Raw genomic sequence first — 23,561 nt, forward strand, 5'->3', positions numbered from 1 at the left:
ATATCGCTTCCGAAAATCAAATAACCCGAGCCAATCACCTCGGCCGATCGCGGAATTCTTCCAGTTCCGTGATGAAACCGCGCAGCCTTTGACGCGCATCAGTCTACTCGTGTAAACTCGTGTACACCCACCCATTCGCTGGTAAATATCGGCACGTAAGGATCTCCGCATATACACAGACGCGCGTCGGGAGCTGCAGGCGAGGACGATCGACACGGCGAGGCGTTGATGGATAATTATGCGCGCACGTGTGTGTGTGTATGTTAGCGTGCACGATTTATCAGTATAACAAACTCTGAGGGCGCGCGAGATACGCTCGGGTGATTAAGCCTTTTCGGTCGGCGCGAGTTTCTGTGTGTTATATACTGCTCGCGCCTACCTCGAGGATACATAATCGAATCTCGGCTTTTTTTTCTTGCTTCGGAAAGGGAGGAGAACTCGATGCGCAAACTTTCGCACGTCGCACGTGGATGGTCGGAATTTTCGTAGCGATTATTTAAAAGGGGAGGTTGATGCGAAAGCGCGCTTATTAAGCATTTAGAGTGTAATACGCTTCGAATGATCTGATGGGATTGTTTTACGGAAATTTTTTATAGTATGTAGTAGTTACGATTGTCATTGCGTTCGGTATTGTATTTTCGTTTCGATGTAATATGCGGGAGTTTAATACACTTTTTACGCATATGATCGTTTGTGTAATATATAAAGCGATAGATGTACAACTAACTATGTGGTTCCCGAGAATCGATGACTGTCCACAGTCGTTGCTTCTCGGAAATCACAACGCTATGTACTGCTAAATGTTTTCTACACACGTGCCTTATTAGAGCTTAATAATGCCGCATCCTAAATTGCCATACAGAACAATTAATTTAAATTCACCTCTCGATCAAAGCATTCGACCTCCCCTGGCTTCCGGAAATTTTTCGATTTATATATCCACAGAACGCAAAATAACCGTGCGATCGTGCGCGCACGAGCAAATAATATTTTGCGCGCGACGACACGTGTCGAAAATTATTTCCGGAAAATCGATAAAACGCGTTACAACGTGTGTGTGCGCGCGCGAGCTCATTATAATACACTGTACGAAACTGCAATTTTCTCTCTCACAATGCTGAAACACGCATCGGCGGCGGAGCGAGGGAGAGAGAAAAAAAAACGAGAGAGAATCGAACTCGAAAGAGAGAGAGAGAGAGAGAGAGAGAGAGAGAGAGAGAGAGAGAGAGAGCGGTGCGCATGCGAGCGGCCCCAGAACCAGGTCAGGTGGCGCGGCGCGGGCGGGTTTGTGCTTAACGCGTAAAATGCAAGCTATCGATTAATTTTGAGGTCGGGATATTCGAGAGTGCACGCGCTGCTTACACTGCAAGGAGGAGCTCTCTGCTGCAGAGACGGGCTTACAGGGCTGTTTGTATACATATACTCTTACGCGCGTTTCTCGCGGAGAATCGATGTGGCGAATTCGGTGGGTTAATTGCGAGACGAGAATTTATAGATCGGCTTATACTACGATTTTGCTTCGCGCGCGTTGTATATACTTGGAAGTTGATCGATCGGTTTGTTTCTTGCGCTGACATAACGATTGTGCAGGTGCGTCAAATTAATAATTAATTTTAACGCGAATAATTGCGCGCTTCAGCGTTTATTCTTTTTATTCGGATGTTCGCATTCGCGTGTCTAATAAAAGGAAAAAGCTCCATGCAAAATGTCGCGCCATTATTCTCGTCGGTCTATTTACGGAACGGTGGAGAATATAACATCAGGAAGCAGCGCGTTAAAAATATCAAAACACACGTACCGGGCATGTTTTATTAAATTTTTTGCCTATAGACTGCTTATTTATAAAAGAAAGATGTGTCGCTGTTATTTACCTCCATTATTGATGGGACATGGCATTCACTTGTTGATCGTGCATTAAAAATAAGCCGGATAGTGTGTGTACACGTAGGTACGACCCGCGAGAGGAAAAGCAGAAATCGAATAGACGCAGTGAAACTGCTATCTATAATATTACAAGTCGTCATCCCCGGCTTTAAAAAAAACTGTATAATTTGCCAATAAAATATACCTTATGTTTGTAATGGATTAATCTTTGATTTGCCGAAGAAAAAATTTGTTTGCAAATCAGTTTCTATTATAAATGTGCTAAAATCGATCCTAATTCAATTTGAAAGCCGCTGCGTCGCTTTCTTACTTCGAGAATATAGGGTGCGAAAATTCCAATTCGATCGTTTTATATATTATTATTACGTAACGAAATTGATTTTTGATTGTTGAGTATATAGGTATATATATCGTGGAATCACAATAAAATTCTTATTAGCCATTTTTTACGCATTCGTTAACGAGTTTCAATAAAATTAAATGAAAAAATCGTGTAACAATCGGAATATAAATATAATACGTTGAAGTAATCGCATTGTGTTTGCCGAAAAGTATAATCAACGTTGAGAGAGAGAGAGAGAGAGAGAGAGAGAGAGAGAGAGAGAGAGAGAGAGAAATGCAAAAGAGCAAATTATATATCCATAGAATATATTGAATCAAACAGTAAATTCGCAAACGAATTTTTCTATGTGTTCACTTTTCCGCGCATCGCATAATCATCGTCGGAGCTTTAAACATTTCTCTCTCTGAAAAATCCATTCTTCCGCTCGCGCGTCGCGAAAATCGCGTCTAACGAGCTCGCGCGAGCGCAGAGGAGAGCAAAGAGCCGAAGCTCGCGCGACATCACAGTCTCTCGATATATTGTAACGCGAGCGTGTATAAAGCAGATCGGTGAAGAGAATATAAGAGAGAAAAGCCATGAGTGTATATGAAGACTCGAGTGTGTGATATATATCAATTGTCGCGTGAGAACGTCGTAAATAAAGGCGGAAGAAGCGACATCGGACAGACGGAGCGAAACTTACTGTGCAATGAATCCAATAGCAATAAACGTAAAATAAAGGGAGAGAGTAGTACAGCGACGCCGAGACGAGCTCCTTGTCGCTCCCTACATACAATGTTCTCTACAGGTGTCACGTCGGAGTGTGCATGTATGTGCTTCAAACAAAGGAGAGAGTGTGAGCCCATCGTCTCGGCCGCCGCGAGATTCACGCGCGACTATATCAAATACATATATATAGAAACGCTGTAGGCAACAAAAAAACGTACGCGAGTCAAACGACGTACACGCGCGAGAGAGGAGCGACGGAAATAAATGATAGAGAGAGAAAGAGAGAGAGAGAGAGAGAGAGAGAGAGAGAGAGAGAGAGAGAAGAAAAAGCATGGCGGAATAAAAAAAGAGCGCGTGTGCATCGATTGTCCAGAGATATTTATACTAGTATTTTAATAGTTTAGTACGTTAAGCGGTGCACTGCAGCTGCGTATGCGAGGTTGACGCGCGGATGGCATCGGTTTTCAAAATTATACGTATGAACTCGAACAATTGCAAGCAATAATAATAGCCATGAAATATTGTTTTTTTCCTATAGACCCTGCAAAGCGATACCTTATACGATACCCTATAATGACACACCCGCGTCAACCTTGTGCGTACACATAACGTCGTGCGGAATAATGGGGAAGATGCGGAATGTGTACATACCATTATATAATTTACCTATAACGAGCAATAGAAAGTTATAAAGGGTGGTATATATATATATATATATATATATATATATATATATATATAATACAGGATATGGGGATGAGCAAGTCGCGCACCGCGGGTGAACAAGCGAGAGACAGAGAGAGAGAGAAGAGAGAGAGAGAGAGTGAGAGACAGACAGACAAGACAGATGATTAAAGATAAATTATAAGTATATATGATATGAAAAAAATAAATAAACAATGCGCTGTAAATAATGAAAAAAAAACAACAAAATAACACATAGAAGACGCACATAGAAGATAATATTCTACGAGATATGTATACATGCATACTATATATACATGGTATATATGTATATCAACTGAATATAATATAAATAGTGATATATTATACATTCATATATATATATATACATATATATATATATATATATATATATATATATATATATATATCGCTTCCCACTTTTTTAATATATATATATATATATATATATATATATATATTAAAAAAGTGGGAAGCGAGACGAGATGAAAATTAACTATTGCATATAGAATTATGGAGATGACGATTATTATTATTATTATGACATGATTATTTATTATATCTTATATTATATACAAAAAAAATATATATATATTATTATATTACGTATGTACACCAGCATATTTACATAGTTACGAGAGTGAGTCGCGCGCAAGCGACGCGCGTGAGATTATGTGAATAGAACAAAAATAAAGATTAATCTCACTAAGAAGAAATATAAAATAATGAATCTATTATATATATAGAAGATAAAAAGTAAAAAACGCATAAATTGCGACGAAGCGCATTCTATATATTATATAGAGGGGGGCTATGAATGGCTGCGGCAGATGATTTATTATATATTAGTATAAAAAAAAGAAAGAAAGAAAAGAGGCTAAAAAGCAGACAAACTCTTTAGGCGCATTATCCCACGACGACGCGTATACATGATAAATGATTATTATTATAATGACGTTACCTATTGTAGAGCGAGCGACGCGTGAGCGCGGAGTGTAAGAGAGAAAATGTAAGAAAATATTATTGATACTCGAGAAAAGATGCAGAGTTGCGATAACACAATAAGGTGAGCGTCGAATTTGCACATCTTTTGCGATGCGTATACATATATAGGTATACAAACACTATACATATTATTATAAATATAATAGGGCGGAGAGAGTAACAAAAAATAAACAGAGCGCAGAAAGAACTTTATCGTTTTGCACACGTTATACAATATTGGGAGGCGATATGCGCGCCGGCGAGTTTTAAAAATATGCAAGCAGTAGCGCGCGCGAATCATACGTAATGCGTATATAAAAAGTAAATGATACATTGAGCCGTAAGGAAAATTAGTTGACACGCGCATTTTTAATATTAGACTAACACATAAACACAAACGTACACACACACTTGATTCTCATACCACGGGATGTAATTTTACGTGTAAATGCGAGACGCGTGATCGTGAGAGAGAGAGAGAGAGAGAGAGAGAGAGAGAGAGAGAGAGAGAGAGAGAGAAAGAGAGAGAGAAACTGACAATTGATTAGGTTGCGATGCGGAGCAGTTTGAAAAGAATTTGCGTTCGTGAAGAGACTACTTGCTGACTCATATAACGTTCTGTACTTTTGCAAAGGGACGAGCAAAAACGATCTTTCGAGTGCAAATAATACCGTATATTAATTAGTGTAACTAATATTTTTGGAGAAAGCGTATAGGTATACCAGCGCAAAGGATATAAATCCCATATCAAAGAGTATGAACTTTTTTTAAAAACCTGAAAGTCTCGATAGGCAAAAGGAAGAGTCTCCCTCGATCCACACACGCGCGCGAAACACGCCGCCGCGAGCAGGCCGGTGTATTAATTAATTTCGAAGAAAGTTTTTAGCCGGTAGAGCTCCAACGCACTCTGCCCCGATATTAATGGAATTCAATCGCCTTCAAATGCATTTTTAATGCTCCCCGGCAAACCGCCGCCACCGCCGACGGGCAAAAAATCTCCGACGGCGTCGGCGCTGAAAAAGAAAAGCTTCCAATCCATAAATCGATCCATCTGCGCGAACACAATCAGCGTCGAAAAAAGCGCAACGACGAGAAGAAACGGATAAAGGCTCGGCGCGGCGGCCCCGTGGTATAATCGGGAATCAAAAGTAAAGCGCGGCGGCGGCGCAGCGGGGGAAAAATGTGCCTCGCGTGTGTCTGTGTGTGTGCGCGTGTGTGTGTTGTGTGTACAGATAAAGAAGCGCAAAAAGAGCGCGCGTATGCAGAAAAGACACACGGGGCTTCGGAAGAAAAAAGAAGCCCAGGCGCAGTGCACAGAACGAGAGGAGAAATATAACGCGGAGGCAAAACGACGCGACTAAACACAAAGCGAAACGAGCAAGGCAACAACGGCAAAAAGCGCATGAAATACGACAGCAGTAGGTATGTGTGTGTGTGTATGGTAGAGACGAGAGATATCGGGGAAAGAGCGAGCGACGCATCGGAGAACGCGACGTGCACGTGACCACGTCGGGCTGTAGAATCAATGCGGCGAAAGTTTATTAGTCCGCGGGCCTGGAAATTTCGGGATGGAAAGCTGCAACAGAGCTGCGCTATATAGGGGGGGGGGGGGGAGAGACGCGAGAGCCAGGCGCTCGCGTGGTACGCGTTTGCACGCACGCACACCAGCGATCCGCGCCGGAAATTGCAAGCCCAAGCTCGCTCTTATAACGATTTATGCCCGTCGAAAGAGGCGCACGGGAAAAATGAGAAAAGAAGCGCGCACCCGCGCGAGCGGCAGGTGGAGAAGGAGAGAGAGATAGGGAGGACGGATGGGAATATAGATAGGAGCCGTGCGTGCAGCCAACTCGAGTTTTAGAAAGAAAGGGTGGAGGGGTATGGGTGGAGGGAACGACGGGCGCGTCGATTGGGATCGTCGGATTGTGCGCCGCCGGCGGGATTAATTCGCGGCTTGATGCGATTCGAGCCCGCTCGCTCCTTTATTATTCGAAATTACGCGTCGTCGGATTTATCGTCACAGAACCGCTGAAATTAAGAGCAAGACGCGCCGTTACGCGTCCGCGGAAGACAGTCGGCAGGTATAGGAGAAAAACGATAATAAGAGAGAGCTATATAGGCAAAACAACAGAAGCGACAAGCGAAGGAAGATAAAATATACGCGCGGAATGAATGCGGGGTGAGGGGGGAGGGAGATAAAAGAGATATGGTAGCGGAGGAAAAGAGAGAAAACGAAGTGGAACGAAAGGGAGGGTGGCCAAGTCTTTTTATTGCAGAATCGGAAACACGAGCTTTTCTCCTCCCGTTGCCGTGCGCCCGCGCGCTTTCGCCGTACTACTATTACTCTCTTTCTCCTTCCACTTTCTTCTTCTTTTTTTACCCTTTCTCTCTCTCCTCCGCGCTTTTATTTTCATGTCCAACGCGACTTTATTCCCTCGAATCCACGATAACTGTATTCCCGGAACTTTATGCGGTGAAATCAAAAGCTCGCGCCTGTGCGCCTGGACAACAACTGCGAGGCGCTGCGTGTCTTATAATCCGTTTTTCTCGACTCGCGCCCTACGTCGCTTTTTAATCGTCGCACCGGATTTTCGAATTATGATTGGTCCTGTTTTTCATTCATTTCGCGCGAAACGGGCGGCAATATCGATGTTCGAAAAAAACGCTCGAAAATCGTTGGAGCGCCGCACGCGAAAGCCCTCGCGTGCGGAGCACACGTATACCGCGCGCACGTACGACGATCGAACGTCCGGGTTAAAAATCTATCATATCCTGAAAAGGAGTAGCATAGGTATATAGCCAATGCACAGAGCTTTCGTGCGCGCTTTTAACGAGTTCCTCGTCTATGTATAGCTACAGAGACCAGCCAGCCCCTTTACTACCCTACCATATACCACACCGCAGGTTCGTGACCGCGAAGAGACGATCTCGCGCTGTCGGCATTTTTCATGCGAGTCACTAGACGACTACTGCGCCTACTCGCACGCGAGCTTGCGGACTACTGTACGTATATATCTATACTCGCTGTGTATAGATGCATAGGAGCTTGCGGTCTATAGTCTATTTATTTTGCGGTATTCCGATGTTTGTTTGCTTTGGCGAAGCGTCAGTCATCGTTTCGCCGGCCTGAAAAATCACTATGGTGTCTGTCGCGATTCAAAGTTATGTTTTTCTTCCTCTCAAAATTGATCGCCACACTTGATTGGATAAAGCGTTAAACGAACGAGGGACGCGTGCGGATAACACAAGAGAGTCTTTGGAGAAAGTCGCGAGGCGCGGCGGAGAGCCTGAATGCTCTCGGGTGACACGCGTGTGGCAGCGGAGAAAGAGAGAGAGAGAGAGAGAGAGAGAGAGAGAGACGCGCTGCCCGAGCCAAGAGAGCGAGAGAGCGAGAGAGAGAGAGAGGAGAAAGCCGAGGTCAGCTGCCGGTGGCGTTCACCTGGCGCCGCCCCAAGACACGCCTACCTGCGCGATTCCTGCTGCAACAGCAACGCCTACACACCTACGCACGACTCTCTCCCTCGTACTCTCTCTCTCTCTCTCTCTCTCTCTCTCTCTCCAACACACACACACACACACACGTACACACATGCAGCACAAACACCAGCGACGGATCGTTACACCGGACGCGGACCGACACGCGCGCAGCTAAAAAGCTCCGAGCCTATGTACGCCTACGTCCCGCATCCCCTACTGTGTAAGCTTTTCCCCTTGCGCGCCCCTCTGCGTTATACATACGTTCAGTATGCACGTGTATGTGTGTGTGTGTATGCGGGCGAGCTACAAGTCGCGACGATCTATCGGTGCAGCCTATACACGAACACACATACGTACTCTCGGGACACCCACACAGCGGTTTTCCCCCTCCGTCTTTGCTCTCCACCCTTCGCCGGCGCCAGTTACCACTAGCCTACTGGAGACGCGCGCCGCGATGCTGACCCGGTCACCCGATGGATATAGCTATGTGGATGCAGATATAGATCCGGTGTGATGTAACGCATACGCGCCGTAATGCATTTTTGAAGATTGGGGGTGGGCCATCGTAAGTATTTGTTGTGATCATCGTTTGTAGTTCCTGGTATAATGGGAGATCTCTGGCTGGATTATTATAACGATTCATTTATGACCCATGGGTCATTTTCTCCGAATTACTTTCATAACATAAATTTCCATACCATAATTTCCAATTACAAACAATAAAATTCTGTGGCAGGTAAACGCCCCTTAAAATTGCACATCGAAAGACAATTCCCAGAAATATATAATTAAATCAGCCTGTGTCTTACAGCGGGAAACAATTTCCCCGAAAAGCTATCATAAAATCCTCTTCACGAACGTAAACTCAGGCGCGCGTGCGAGAGAGAAAGAGAGACAAAACGAAAGGGCAAAAAATCGCAGCGCGGCGGGCGCATGTAATCTCGACAAAAACGTATATATTGCTCGCACTGTTTACACTGTATAGCGTTTTCGCGCGACCAGTCTGAGAGTGAGAGGGAGAGAGAGAAAAAGGGCTGGAGATAAAAAGAATCGCTTGCTCTGAAAAATTCGCGATCTCTCGCACATGTCGCGCCCCCCTCCCCCCGGCGTGCCCATAGCTGAGCACACAAACTCCAAGACAAACATACGCGAGCCCGCACGCAGCGGCATCCGCGTTGACAAATACGTACGCGTGCAAAAGACACACGCGCAGAAATTAAAAAAAACAGGTATAACACGCGCGTATAGGTATAGGGGATGAAAAAAGCGTAAAAATAAATAAAGCCATCGGCGAGAAAAGGAAAAAATACGTGGAAGAGAGCGAGAGAAAAGGAGATTAAACGCGCATCAATAAGCTTTTCGTATATAGTAGAGAGACGATGATAAAGCGCGAGAGCGAGCGAGAGAAAATTAGAGAGAGAAAGAGAGTTTTAAAAAAAGGAAGTACGGAAGCGTGACGCGCGCGCTCGAAAGGTTCACACACGTGCGGGGCACTGCACGTATATTAAACGCTTATTATATGCACACTCACATATTATATGTAAAAGACGCGCACGACACCGAGAAAAAAGGGAGGGAACGAGAGATAGGCTGCGACGTGAGCGAACATGTGTGCGAGAGAGAGAGAGAGAGAGAGAACCTATATGCGAGAATCGTTATGTTTTTCTACAATATGAATACAATACAGTAACGTTTGTACGGAGCTCTTACAACAATATTTGTACAATATGAATAATGATAATGAAAAAAAAAAGATGGATTAAGCTGCAAGCTCGCGGCGGCCGACAGCGCCGCGCGGCGACACCGCAACCCAGCCAGATGCAATAACTTTTTTAACAAAGCAAAAGTAATGATAAATAATTAAAATAAAATAAAATAATAATAATGATAAATAAAATAAAGTATAAAGCTAAAGAAAAGGACGACTTGATGCCGAGCGGGCGGGGAAACAAAGCAGCAGAAAATCGCGCGCCAGACCGCATTATAATACACGTGTGTGTGTGCGACGCGAGAGAGCGTTCAGTTTTGGAGAACGGAAAATAATATCGTTGAAAATAGTGAATATGAGAGTGCGAGAGCAGCGTTATAATTGTACGTAACTTAAAACACGGGAATATTTTTTCATACTGTACGCGCGAAGTAAAAAAAAACAATAACCGGATGAAAGCCACCGCCCCGCCGATAATATACGCATACAATATTGTATACATTATGGTATATTATACAACGTACGACGATATACAGTCATACACAGCCCCTTACACAGTAATACAGTATACACACGTAACGAGAATAAACAAATAAATAAATAAAAGTAAATATACCGGCCACCCCCTCTCCGAAAAGTCGCGTGCGAGACGTTCGCTCGATGCGCCGTCGCGCGCCATTTTCTTCTTCTTCTTCTTTTATCGCCTCTTTCTCCGCAACTGCATTATGTACTATACATGCATATACTCTGCGACAAACAAACAGCTATTAGCTTTCCCATAACTCTGAATTCATTATTTTTCAAGGATACGTATTAGAACGTGCACCGGTACAGTATATAGACAATAGACATTTCGAGCCTTTGACACCAGGGAGAGGCAGAGTATACGTGTATTTGCTGCGATAAATAACGTCAGCTTCTAAAAAACTAGCTCGAGGGAGGCAAGAAAATGGAAGCGTTTATCTATATACGGACGGCGAGCGAGCGATCGGTCCGCGCACGCGATCAACCGAGTTTCGTTTACATTGTGCCAACTGCAGCCTTTCAGGATCTCCTTATTCGGTTTCAGGTTTTACCATATTGTGATGAATCAAGCGTATACAATATTTTACGGAAAATATAAAACAAACGACGACGATATGAGAAAAGAGAAAAAAAATAGTACAGCGACGCGCGCAAGCCTACTGCGCGCGTCGCGGCCCGCAACATTTTTAAATAGATTAACCGCGCGCGCGGTCGACTTGTATATTTTACTGTGTACAACTAATAATACGGGCGACGACAACGGGAGAGCGACTCTGCGCCGTTATTTCGATCCGAAAAGTACGGTATTTTTACCCCCCATTATGTACCGAACGTCGTCCTAGCTACGACGAAGGATATAGATCATTATACTGTAAGACGTACGACTCAACATGTATTCTAGATCTGCGTACGGAAGAGCGGACTCTGAACTTTTACGAGTGTCTAAATAGCTGCTAGACCACTGAATGATAATATTATATATATACATATATATATATATATATATACATATATATATATATATATATATATATATATATATATATATATATATATATATATATATATATATATATATATATATATTCGTACAACAGTATACTGGAACAAAAACGTCGCGACGCGTCTATAATAGAACGATACTTTGATATACGACAAGCATATTTGTACATCAACGTGTAAAAGAATATACTATATTTTCGAATACACACAGAATATATAATGACTATATATTTTTCTTTTCATTTTCCGGTCTGCTTTTCCGTACCGCAACGCAATACTGTGCGCTTGAAACTATAAAATAGCAATATCACGTCGGACACGACTGTCTTTATCGTCTATATCTATAAATCATAGATACTATATAGGTGCTTCGTCGCGTCTCTTCTTCTCGTCGCCTCACAGCCATTGTCATTATTATTATACTGTGTCGCGCGATATCCGGTTTATATTCGCATATATCCGCGATACCTATGCGGTGTAAAGGTTTTCAGTTCGAGGAACAGGTGCATTTTTCCGTTTATCAGGACCACAATATTCATGCGTGCGTGTCTGCAGCGAGAGCATGATAGGGAGTGTGTGCGTGCGCAGAAATAACAAACAATAACGTGAAAAGCAAAAAAGGAAAATAAAATAACAACGTCTCTCGTTTGCGCGAGTTTAGTTATCCAACTGTACTGTACTCTGAGAGTTCGAAAAAAAAGAACGAAACCGCACGCAGTATAAGCGAACGAAACAAAAGTGCGGGATTAAGAGATTAAGCAAGAAGCAGCGGAGCAAACGAAAAAGAAAATAACGTAAAAAGCAGAAGTTGTCGACTCGTTTCGGCGCGTAGGCGATTTTTTAATTGTACATTCTTAGCACTACTGGACGACTTACGAGGAAACAGGGGCGAAAGTAAACAAAATAAAACAAAAAGCTTCTAAGCAAAATAATAAATAAATAGATAAAGCAAGGGGCGCGCCATTTTTTAGAGACGACTTATTGTGGATAGAAAACGATCGAGACGCGAAAATCGTAATGTAACTGCGAGAACGAAAAAAAAAATTACACGTTCTCTTGTATGCGCTCGTCGCCGCGGTCAACCACACAGCAGATCACGCAGATATAGAGAAAGAGAGTCTTACGGAGAGAAGAACAAAAGTTTACAAAGTATAATAGGCGAGAGTAAAGAGCAAATCGCAAGCGCAGAGAGAAACGCGAGTTTGGTTTCTTAACGGATCGCTTGTATGTTGTATTACGATCGAGTAGCGCGCGCCCGCGATGACGATCGCGATGACCTTTTTATTTTTCTAGACTCTGTCGACGCATATTGTAGTCTCGGTGCGAAATCGAGCGCTTTTCATTTATAATATTCGTATATAAAAGGAGCAAGGGAGAAAGAGAATTGCGCGCGAGCGAACGAAAATAACAATGAGATCGCGCATCGTCGGCGCGCGCGCGCGAGACACACTCGTGAAAGCGATCCTCGCGACACTTATGAGCACTGTTACCTCATTTGTCATCGTACGAGAATAAAAGACAAGTTTCTTTCGGTTCTTAGAAGAACGAATGCATATCATAGTTGTAAATTAACAATTTGTGAAATAAAAAAACTGCAAACTGTTTGTGTTAACGTTACGTCTTCTAAGTTTTCTATCTTGCGGTTATATTGTATATAACCATTTACCCTTCATGTCCTCTCATCCTTATACTTTCTGATCACATAATATAGTAGGTTTTGTTTGCATGCTTTGTTTATTTTTCAGAAGTGCAATGAGTATCATTATTTTTCCAACAATTGTTATTATATATTCGAGGATGTAAAATTTTTAGCATGACTAATTTTTTTAACAATTCATTATGTTAATAAGTATTTATTCATCATGGTATTTGATATTGTCTATTTACAAACGACGTTTTTTTTATGATCTTGAAGTGATCTGTACCATTATTTACCACTCGCTAATAGCAATATATTTGAAACTCGCAATCGTATGTCTTCACGCAACAGGTAAAAAAATCTAAGCCCATATCACCTGCAGATCAACGAAAGGTATAAAACCACAATAAAAATCATCTCTTTCGCACGAAAAAAATAGAAAGAGAAATTTAAATTCGCATACTAATTATCGAACTCTCGCTTTTGTCCCCAGGTCTCGCTAGCGCTGGGATTAGAACCGGCCGGCTGGGGCGGCCTAAGTCCGGGTGAGCTCGGAGAAGGCCCCGCCGCGGCAGGCCTGCTCTCGTCAGCAGGCTTCGCGGCGGGCTTGGCTGGTCTCGCCCGGCGCTGCGGAGTATGCCTCGCAAGCTTCCCCTCGAGCTGGCTGCTCGAGCGACATGCCATACTACAACACGCCGGCCAGCCCAGCGACGACAAGCCCTTCACCTGCGAACAATGTGGTCAACGCTATCGCTATCGTTCGGCCTACGTCAAGCATCGTGAACAGAACCATCGAGCTCGACTACCAGCTGACAAGCTTTTTACCTGCGACGTGTGCGGAATGCAGTTCAGGTCTGTGCTCGGGCCTAATAGTTTTTTAGCTTTTATTTTATACTTGTGTTGTGTGTGTCTGTGTATGTGTGTGTGTGTGTGTGTGTATGTATGTGTGTGACACATCTCATATGTGCAAATCCAGAAAAAACCGGACACTTATGGGGGTCTGAGTGAACGAAATTGAAATTTGAGGGCACACCTCCCAGATTAGGAAATACTTATTTTTTTTGCCGGGCACTTCAAATACTCTTATGGGAATTTAACATTTAACAAAATTAGCCATGGTTCAACTATACCCACCCAGTGTCTGAAGGCGTAATCCAAAAATGTGTATTACTAGGATCGAAGTATTAGAAGAGAGCTGCAATTTGAGGGCTGGTAAGTTAAAAATAATTGCCTAGGTCAAAAGTTGTCTAGGCTTCAAAAAATAGCGAACAATCATGAAAACTTGGATTTTTTACCAAAATTGGCGATTTTTCTTATTTTTAAAATTCTTGTACCTTTGATCCGAGCGGTCAATTTTAACCATCCAGCCCTCAAATTAAAACTCTTTTCTTCTAATTTCGTATTCAAGAATCAGATTAAACATTTTACTAGTTTCATCAGCTATATACATGGCAATGAAAAAGATAAAAAACAGCCATGATTGAAGGGCATACATAACCGATCAAACAATTAAAAGGTTGATCTAAATTTTGATTCCCCCGTTCTGTCCCGCAGAACCCAATTCTGGTATTAAATTCATAAAAAAAAAATTAATTTTTCAATAATTTGTTAAAAAAAAAATTGTTTACAGTCAAGGACTTACAGTCTAAGGTGAATTAAATATAAAATTCCCTCTGTATCGATGCGCACGATTGACTGATTTTCTACTAAAAATCATTTTCGAAATCTTTGTCACCAGGTATCTCAAGTCTTTCAAGAAGCACCGCCTCAATCACGCTCTCGAACGTCTGCAGCGCGCGCCGTCAAGCGAATCCCAAGCCCTAACCGAGCGCAGCGATCAGGTCTCGAGCACAGGCGAGCCTTCGCAGTTGGAGACCGGCAGCGCGGGTGACGCCAGTCCCCTTCAGGTCGACGTCGAAGACCGAGATCGAGGTGGTCGGGACACGCCTTCGGAGGGTGCTCGCGAGGAGGGCGCCAGCTCGGAGACGGCCAGTGTCCAGGAGAATCCCAACGACGACCCCCTTCCCGAGTCCGGCGCCGGCGGCTCCTCATCTCTGCGGAACAACAGCAGCAGCGGCGCCGCGACCGCCGGTAGCGACGCCGAGGACGCCGCGATGGAGGACGAGCGCATAGAGCCCCTGGCCGAGACGACGACGACGAGCAGCGCTACCAGCCTCAACCTGACGGTCGCACGAGCTGCCAGCCTGCACCACCACGAAGCCGAGCGTCGCGAGCGTCGCTTTGCCTGTCCCTTCTGTGGCAAGTGCGTCCGCTCGAAGGAGAACCTCAAGCTCCATGTGCGCAAGCACACCGGCGAGCGGCCCTTCGTCTGCCTCTTCTGTGGCAGAGCCTTCGGTGGCAAGAGCGACCTCACCAGGCATCTGAGGATCCACACCGGCGAGCGTCCGTACCACTGCGAGATGTGCGGTAAGTGCTTCGCCAGGGCGGACTATCTCTCCAAACATCTGACGACGCACATCCACCAGCGCTGAGGCAGGCTGAGGCGGTAGTCGCAGTTCCCGAGGCTTCGTCACTATAGCGGGACATGAGGATCGTTTCTGCGGGGCGATTTTTCTTGCGATGCCGGGATATATAACACACATTTTGACGATGGTCGGGCGATTATCGCGAGTTCGTCTCTCGAGACTTGCTGGTGAGCCTTTTTTCCTTTGGCCAAACCGTTCGTAACAACTATATATAAAATTTATGACAATTACGAATTCGTTCGCTCGCAAGTTAATTGCACAACTTATAGTATTTTTTTATTTTAACAACGCGATTTTCCTTCACTTAACATCTTGATGAGTTGGTTTACTGTTTTTTGCTTGTTAAGATTTGTTGATGTTGTTAATGCACTAATCCGAATGAAGTTGTGTACAGCCAAATGAAAAATGGCGGCAAGTGCCAACAAGCCGAAGGTGAAAGTCCAATAATACGTAGCCAAAGGCGACATTGAAGCTACACTCTATGCTAGTGAGAATAAACATGTGATAAGGAATAATTAAACCAAAGAGAGCGTAAAGTCATGTCGTGATGTAGAACGAAGTTTTAATGCGATTTAATAACGAACTTGTAACTCCAGTCTCGGAACCCATCGTAGAAACGAAAATTACCTTTGCCGAGGGCGGCTGCTTTGAAAAAAGTTTATGGTTTTCCTTGCTCGTTGAATCATACTGTGATCAACACTTTGCCAATAAATCTTCCATCTTATTATGAATATTACATCTATTTTTATCGATATTTTACAACGAATAAGTTCAAACGTCAGCACAGACCGCATAAAATTCGTAATAATTTTACGGGAAGTACAACGCAATATTTATAAGTATTCAATACATAACTACGAGTGATAAACCATGTGCCAATAACTACTCTTTTGAATAAGGATATTATACATTATATTTCAAGTGCAAACGTTTGATTAGTTCAATCGAATCTAATTTTACAAAAGGTGCTTCCAAGCAACTCTCTCGTGACAACAACTACTCGCAAAGCGTACAAAAAGAACACGACTACTCCTAATCGAAATGAATTCCTCACTCGATCATTGTACCAAGAAAACAAAGAAGAAGCCAAGCAAATAAAATCGAGCAAGCCAAGACCATCTCCGCACTCATTTCAAAAGCCTGCACCGAGCAAAGCGTTTAATTTCGTTTCTACGAGCCCCAGTCCAATATCCAGCTATACCATTCGTCCCGTCACGTGAGACGAGGCACTATTCCGCGCTCAGTGCGCCGGGCCTATTTAATATAAACAGCCACCCCACCCACACTCACACACGTACACAGACACGCGGGTCGCGAGTTTCGGGCACGTTAGCACCGAAATCACGGTCCTCTGCGAGGAATGCGCAACTTGTCGGGAAGGAAGAAGAGGGAAAGTATGCGAGCGCGCGCGGGAAACTTGCGAGGCTCTGTAAGCTTTAATCTTGCCGCGCGCGAACTTCGCTGCTAATCCCAGACGCGAGAACGCTCGGGCCCTTTTGTATGTATACGAGCGGGCGCTGTGTCGTGATAAAGCGAGGGACTGGAATTTATACTTTTCGGAAAGGGTACGACGATTTTGTTTTCGGGAGTTTAGCAGGCCTGTTTTATTTGATGTCGGAACCTCATCAGAGCTTTCGTTGAATTGAAAATCGCACCAAGTTCTGTACTATACTAGATTTTTTTCCATGCGTAGTATGAGTGATTGCCCGACAAGTTGCGCTTAAAAACACACGTCAAGTGCTAACACGAGCCGCGGCGACTGGGCAAAATCGCACAAGCAGCAATAAATGAACTATATAACCCGTCAGTCGGCGGGAGGCAGAAAATATAAGAAAATAAAAGAAACCAATTTCTCGAGATCCGGGTAATATACACAAAATAAATCACGAAGTCAACGAAGTCAGCGAACGCGAAAGAAAGCGCGACGCGTTAGAGAGAATGATAAAGAATAATAAATAATAAAAGAAAGAAAACTGAATCGAAATAAGGGGAGAACAATAGTGAGTGAGATATTATCTATTGAGAAGAAACCCTAAAATACGTAGCACGGTCTATGCGGTCCTTCGCCCATTAGCGAGATCACTTTTATTATCGCTGTGTCCATTGTGTATAGGTAATTTAAGGATCCGAGTGCTAAATGCACGTGATACGCGCGACGAGGATGATTTGTTTTATCGAACGCAAGCCGCGCGACCTACGCCTCATGCAAGTTGTATTATACAGATGGAAGAAGCTGCTTTCTTCTTACATCGATCTCAGCTGTGGATAGAAAAAGTTTCCGATTTTTTTTTATCACAATACAAACTTGTAAACAATTAATGGCAACGATAGTTTCAGCGAACTAATTTAAATTGAAGATAGTCTTTTGTAAAGGATCTAAAATTTTCTCAGCTTGTGTTGAGAAACAAGAAGAAAGCAACGGTTAAATCGAATTAATAGGGCGCGCGCGAATATGTGAAGTTTTTATTATTATAAAATAATTCTAATATAATACACGCGAATCGAATAAAACCGCATCAGCTGAGCCAATGACTAATGAGCAAGTCGAACGAAGAGAAAGTGCTAAAAAAGTAGATAGTTAAGGGACACGGCGACCGAATCGCGCTGCGCGTCAAAGATGCGTTTGGTTTTGAGATAGGTAGGACGAGCGAAAAAGTCGTGTTCCTGTGCCAAAGAGATTTTGTATAGGTTATTGGGCGGTTATTTAGCTCGAGCGACGAGAAGTAAGTAATATGAGAAGGCGAGTTTTGATATGTGCGTCCGAAAAGTCCCTCCACACTTTTGGAGACCGAACCGGCGTCGTGACGCGAGACGCGCAGTTCGGCTTGCAATTTATTCTTAAATCTAGAATGTGTAGGATATATTATTATTATTATTATTACCGGGTCTAAAAAAATACTAACGGAACAGCTTTGACGAGGTTAATGAAAGTAAAAGATTAATATTTGAATTTTAACATTCTTTTTGATTCTCAATAATAAATGTACATTTTACTAATAAAATATACGGTAATTATAATACAAACGCAAGTGTCTGTTAAATTTTCAGAAAATTGCGATTGTTCAATTATATTTTCGAATCTACTTGCTCCAGCTTGACGTGCGTCGTGGTTTATCTGTTTAATCAGTAATCTTTGACTTTCACGCCTCATTAAGAAAGACAGACAAAAAAGTCATCGCGTATGTTTGATAGAACGTAAAAATTCAGTACCATAGCTCGATTTTGGAATGTTCAGTGACCGCTTTCTTTTCGGTAACTATACTCAAACATAAACTAAACGATTCCGTGACGACCGGTGATATGTAACGTTGAGTTGTGATAAACAGTGAGTTTCGATTCGCTCTAGATTGAATTTACTAAGCTTGGTTAATCTTCTATTTGAAAATCATAACAAAGATAATACAAAGCCTAAATTGTGACCTAAGTGTTATTACGTACCTTGAAACATCGAAGAAGCATATAAACATAAATAATTATTTCTCAAACAATCATTAAAGCAATGCCAAACGTAGCCTGATTTGTCTCTATTTTCTGCAATCGAAGTCGTTAAGTACAGTCTCTCTCGATAATGAAATATACTTTTATTCGAGCGTCACGGAACATCAGGGCATTTTAAATCACGTTTTAAAGAATAACTACTTATATTACACAACACCAAGTAACATAATATGGAAATAATGAAAAATAAATATATATTATTATTATATACACACGATAAAAAATTCTAATACTATAAGACGATAATATTATATTAATATACATAAAAGATATATTTAATGAATGTTCCTATATTTGTACTATATAAGGACGTATGCATAATAAGTGTACTATATTGATATTCGATGGTGATTTTAAATTTTTACAAAAAAAAAAAAAAAAAAAATTATTAAGATGTAATAATTCTCGTTGTTTAGATATAGTAGTCGCCGAGTAAAAACTTCATTGTACAGAAAATTGACGGACAAAAAAAAAGTTCAGGTACACATGACTCGCATGTAATATGAGTATAAAACTTTTTTGCGCTGTTGAAATGATCGAACGTGAAAAATATTATTGCAATTTCGATCTTCTGTTCATTGAACTCGCTTTTCAAAAGCAAGTATAATTATAACTGAAGTTACAAAATTAGAAAAAAGAGGACATTCATCAATGATGACAAATCAAGTATGGAAATCAGCATAATATTCAATGTAAAATTTCTTTATATCGATACAGAATCTCGCTATTGCATATAATATATGTTCGATCATCAATGTAAAACGGTAATTATGCGGGATTAACGTCACAGGCCAGTTCGAAAATCGCGAGTCCGGCGCATGTAGATTCAGAAAAATTGAACAATTGACATACGAGAGGAACCATGAAACGAAAATAAGACAAAATTATGTATGGAGAAGCGGGTACTAATTAGTTGCGTTTTTAAGTACGCTAAACACAATTGAAATAAAATAAATAGATATGAAGGGAGCAGGTCGCGCGTGAGCGTAGGCGAGGCGAGGGTCTTCCTATATTGACTGAACGATCAGATGTGATATACGCATAAGAAAAAATTATCGATAATTATTTATACCGTAATTGTGCGTTATTATAATATATACGTGTAATTAATAAAAGAAGCAGAAGAAGAAAAAAAAGATTCAATTGACGACGAATATGGATTTTAATTCGAGTAATATATATTAGTGCCGCGAATGCATGAACGACGGGGATTTTATTACACAAGGACATTACATCTTCAATTACATTGTGTATAGGTAGATAGATTGCGTATATGTAATATACAATGTTTTTAACTGGTTTATCGATGTTCCGAGGATGTAGGCCATATTAAATATGCTACAGTTTTAAGTGTATTTATATAAAGGTATTCGGAGAATTGCTGGAGGATTTCAGGTGCTTTATTCTAGTTTTAAACTCAAGCTCAACCTACTTGATCGTCCGATCGTGTAATAATAGTCCCGGTGGTATATTATATAGACGGAGATGCAAAAAAGTAGCCAAGTTGAGAATAATTTTTATGATTATGCCGAGGCATTAAAATTAAATATTTTTAATATTACTCTTATACTGTAATTGTATGGTAATACAACGATCGTTCCCCTACTACTTATGTTAACTCCTTGAGGTTCATCGATATATGTTTCGAATTACACAACAAGAGATCCACAGAACTTGAAATACCATCAGCAAATTACAATTATTGATCTAAACGTTTAAACTATACGGATCAACACTGCACATTAATGAAATATTGCAACAACAAACTCGGAGAGTTAACGAAATTTTCGATTAATTTGACTCTCTATGTCTTAACATAATATATAATGTGATATTTCACTAACAGCTTCCTTTGAAAAGCTCTTACATTATAATACTCCTCGTCCTCTCTAAAACACAAACTTTTAACTCTTCGACGTTTTAACTCAATGTCGTCATAGCGATTAGAAAAATATTTCGTTTCGATAAAACTCCAAAAAAAGCAACAAATACAAATAATAATAATAGCGTTGAAAGCTATAACTAGCCGCTGCGGTAATGCTGATTTTCAATAAAAATATTGTGCCAGTAAGTACAAATTTTTCGATATATAACACGACGTCGCTGAATAAGTTTTTCCAAGTCTTCGTTTTCGACAGTTATTCCAAGCGAGCAATCGTCGAACACGTGTTTTATTATCATATAATATACGTTCGCCAATCGTCGTATATGTATAAAAGGTTTCTCTCGCAAACGAAGCAACGCAAGGGATGTGAGAACTCAGTTAGAGAAAAAGTACGATGAAAACCAGAATCGTTCGTCCGCGCAATAAAGAAAAGCACACATATACCCACACAGAGTTCGCTCGATCCTCGATGTCCGTCGGTCCGTCCGTCCACGCGCGGAGCGACACTACTTTACATAGCGAAATTCAGGAATTTTCTAGGTAATCGTTGAAGGAAAAAACAGCACGAAAAAAAATTAATAAATAAAATTCAACGCGAATCGCAATGAACGAGCGTTTTTGAAGCTATATTATACATACATATATGAGCTCTCTTTCAATTTCTCTCCTTCTATATTTCCCTCTCCTCTATAAGAAAAAAAAAATTTCTCTTGATGTTCTTTCGGTGTCTAAACTATCCTCGATAAGAAAGCAAAGTCCCCTTGCCCCTCCCAGTATCCCTACGAGAGGAAAAATGGCAAAAATTGAAGGTGAATTTTTAATAACTCCCTCCGCGTCTGTGTCATATATTATATATGTGAAATGTATATGTTCTGTATAGTGAGCGCGAGTTGCGCAGCGCGGTTGCAAAATACTAAGACGCGCATCAATAGATTTCAAACACGATGGGAAGAAACGGTAAGCAGAGAAGTTCGATGGAATTTGTGTCGAGCGCGGGTGATTTAAAGATATTATAATATAATAGAAAATGAAAAATTTTAAACTCGATTACAGTTACTTGAAAGTCCACAAAGAAATACGCCACTTAGATTGAACTCTGTATGTATACAAGTAGTTTTATTCCGTGCACGTTTTAAAGCGAAACAATCCGATGAGAACATGACGATTATATTTTTTAACGATTTTTATAAGCCGAATTGTTACGTCTTGATCTTTTAACAATGAGTCAGCCAAAGTTTTAAACGTAGTCGCAACGATGATAAACAAAACTAATCACACGATTATTAGATCTATTTTATACGCTGGAAAGATGAGTATAAGTACATGCGGTACAAGTCGATGCGGTGCGGCCGAATAGAAATAAAAAGTGACACAATACTTGTCGATAAAGTAAAAACAAAAGGGCGCTCTATGAGTTTCATACGACCAAAATATTATAATAGTAATAATAAAGAAGAAAACAAACCAAAGTGCAAATACTCTATGATAATATTTTTAGTGGCACGTGACACCTGCGTGTCTCTCGCCAAAACAGGAGGTAAAAATAATAAAGAAAGAAAGCGAGAGCACGGAAAAAGTGAAGTATAAACAATTTCGTATTCTTCGTCCATTTAAAATGCAGCAAAAGCTCGATTGCATACACAAGATCGTCCAGGTTTCGTTCTAGTTGGGAAGGGGACAAATTATAAATTCAGAACCACACGAATAAACTACTAATATTAAGTGTAATTAAAACGACGAAACGAAATTTCTGTCCGTGGCGCTCGAGGACACTCTTAATGCATATATAAACACGCAGAGACATGCACACAGGTGAATTACAACATTGAATATATATACTACACCACATAAATGCACGACGAGAGATTTTGCAATCGCACTCTGCTCTATACGCGAGAGTGAAAGATGAACGAATGTGCGCGAGAGCGAGTATATATATATATATATATATATATATATATATATATATATATATATATATATATATATGATAAAGGGGATAATGCACGAGTAACGTGATCGAGTACGCGAGGATGAAAGCGCGCGATAAGTAAGATTTTTTCGGTGGCCGTACTATCGTCGTTTATCGTACCTATACTATAGATATATACATACATCTATATAGCAAAAATATGTTACGAGTCAGATTGCAGCGCTCGAGCGTGGCGCCTGCGCGCTCGCGCGAGTTTTCCAAGGGTTATAATATGCGGAGAAACGAAAGGCGATCCCGAGGGAGCCGTTGACTCTTTGGCCTTTTTTCTGAGAGGTCGGCAGACTTATTGTATATGCGCTTCCTTACATGTATATTCTTGCGAGACTCCGCGCGAGCGCACGTCACAGCTGCAGTATTTTTGACGTAAATGTTAGAAATATTTTTCAACTTGTACTAAATGTGATAATTGATGAATTGACAATGAGCAATCCAACTGTAATATATATATAAAATTGAATATACATATATATATATATATATATATATATACATAAAAAATATATATTATATACATAAAATGAATGTCGATGTCTGTCGTACAAATCGTGAATATTATTATGTTCATCATTATACTAATTATATATTATATACATATAGGTTTTAATCTAGCTAGTACATGTTTAGGTGGAATAAATATTATATATATATATATATATATATATATATATATATATATATATATGAAAAAAAACGCGGATATATAAATATATATACATATATGTATAGG

The 23,561-nt window shown here is 41.2% G+C and overlaps 1 protein-coding gene across 17 annotated transcripts in view; it reads left to right on the forward strand.

Annotated features, from left to right (window-relative positions):
* LOC100119619 (protein tramtrack, beta isoform) overlaps nucleotides 1-21,440 on the forward strand; it is a 215,712-nt gene extending 194,272 nt beyond the window's left edge. For all 17 annotated transcript variants that reach the window (XM_031927271.2, XM_016983784.3, XM_016983788.3 and 14 more), the window contains 2 exons: nucleotides 13,466-13,824; nucleotides 14,711-21,440. In XM_031927271.2, coding sequence (XP_031783131.1) covers nucleotides 13,466-13,824; nucleotides 14,711-15,464 — 1,113 coding nt within the window. In that variant the 3' untranslated portion in view covers nucleotides 15,465-21,440. The remainder of the gene's footprint in view (nucleotides 1-13,465; nucleotides 13,825-14,710) is intronic.
* Nucleotides 21,441-23,561: the final 2,121 nt, after the last annotated feature.

Source organism: Nasonia vitripennis, chromosome 3 (assembly GCF_009193385.2).
Source record: "Nasonia vitripennis strain AsymCx chromosome 3, Nvit_psr_1.1, whole genome shotgun sequence".
NCBI lineage: Eukaryota > Metazoa > Arthropoda > Insecta > Hymenoptera > Pteromalidae > Nasonia > Nasonia vitripennis.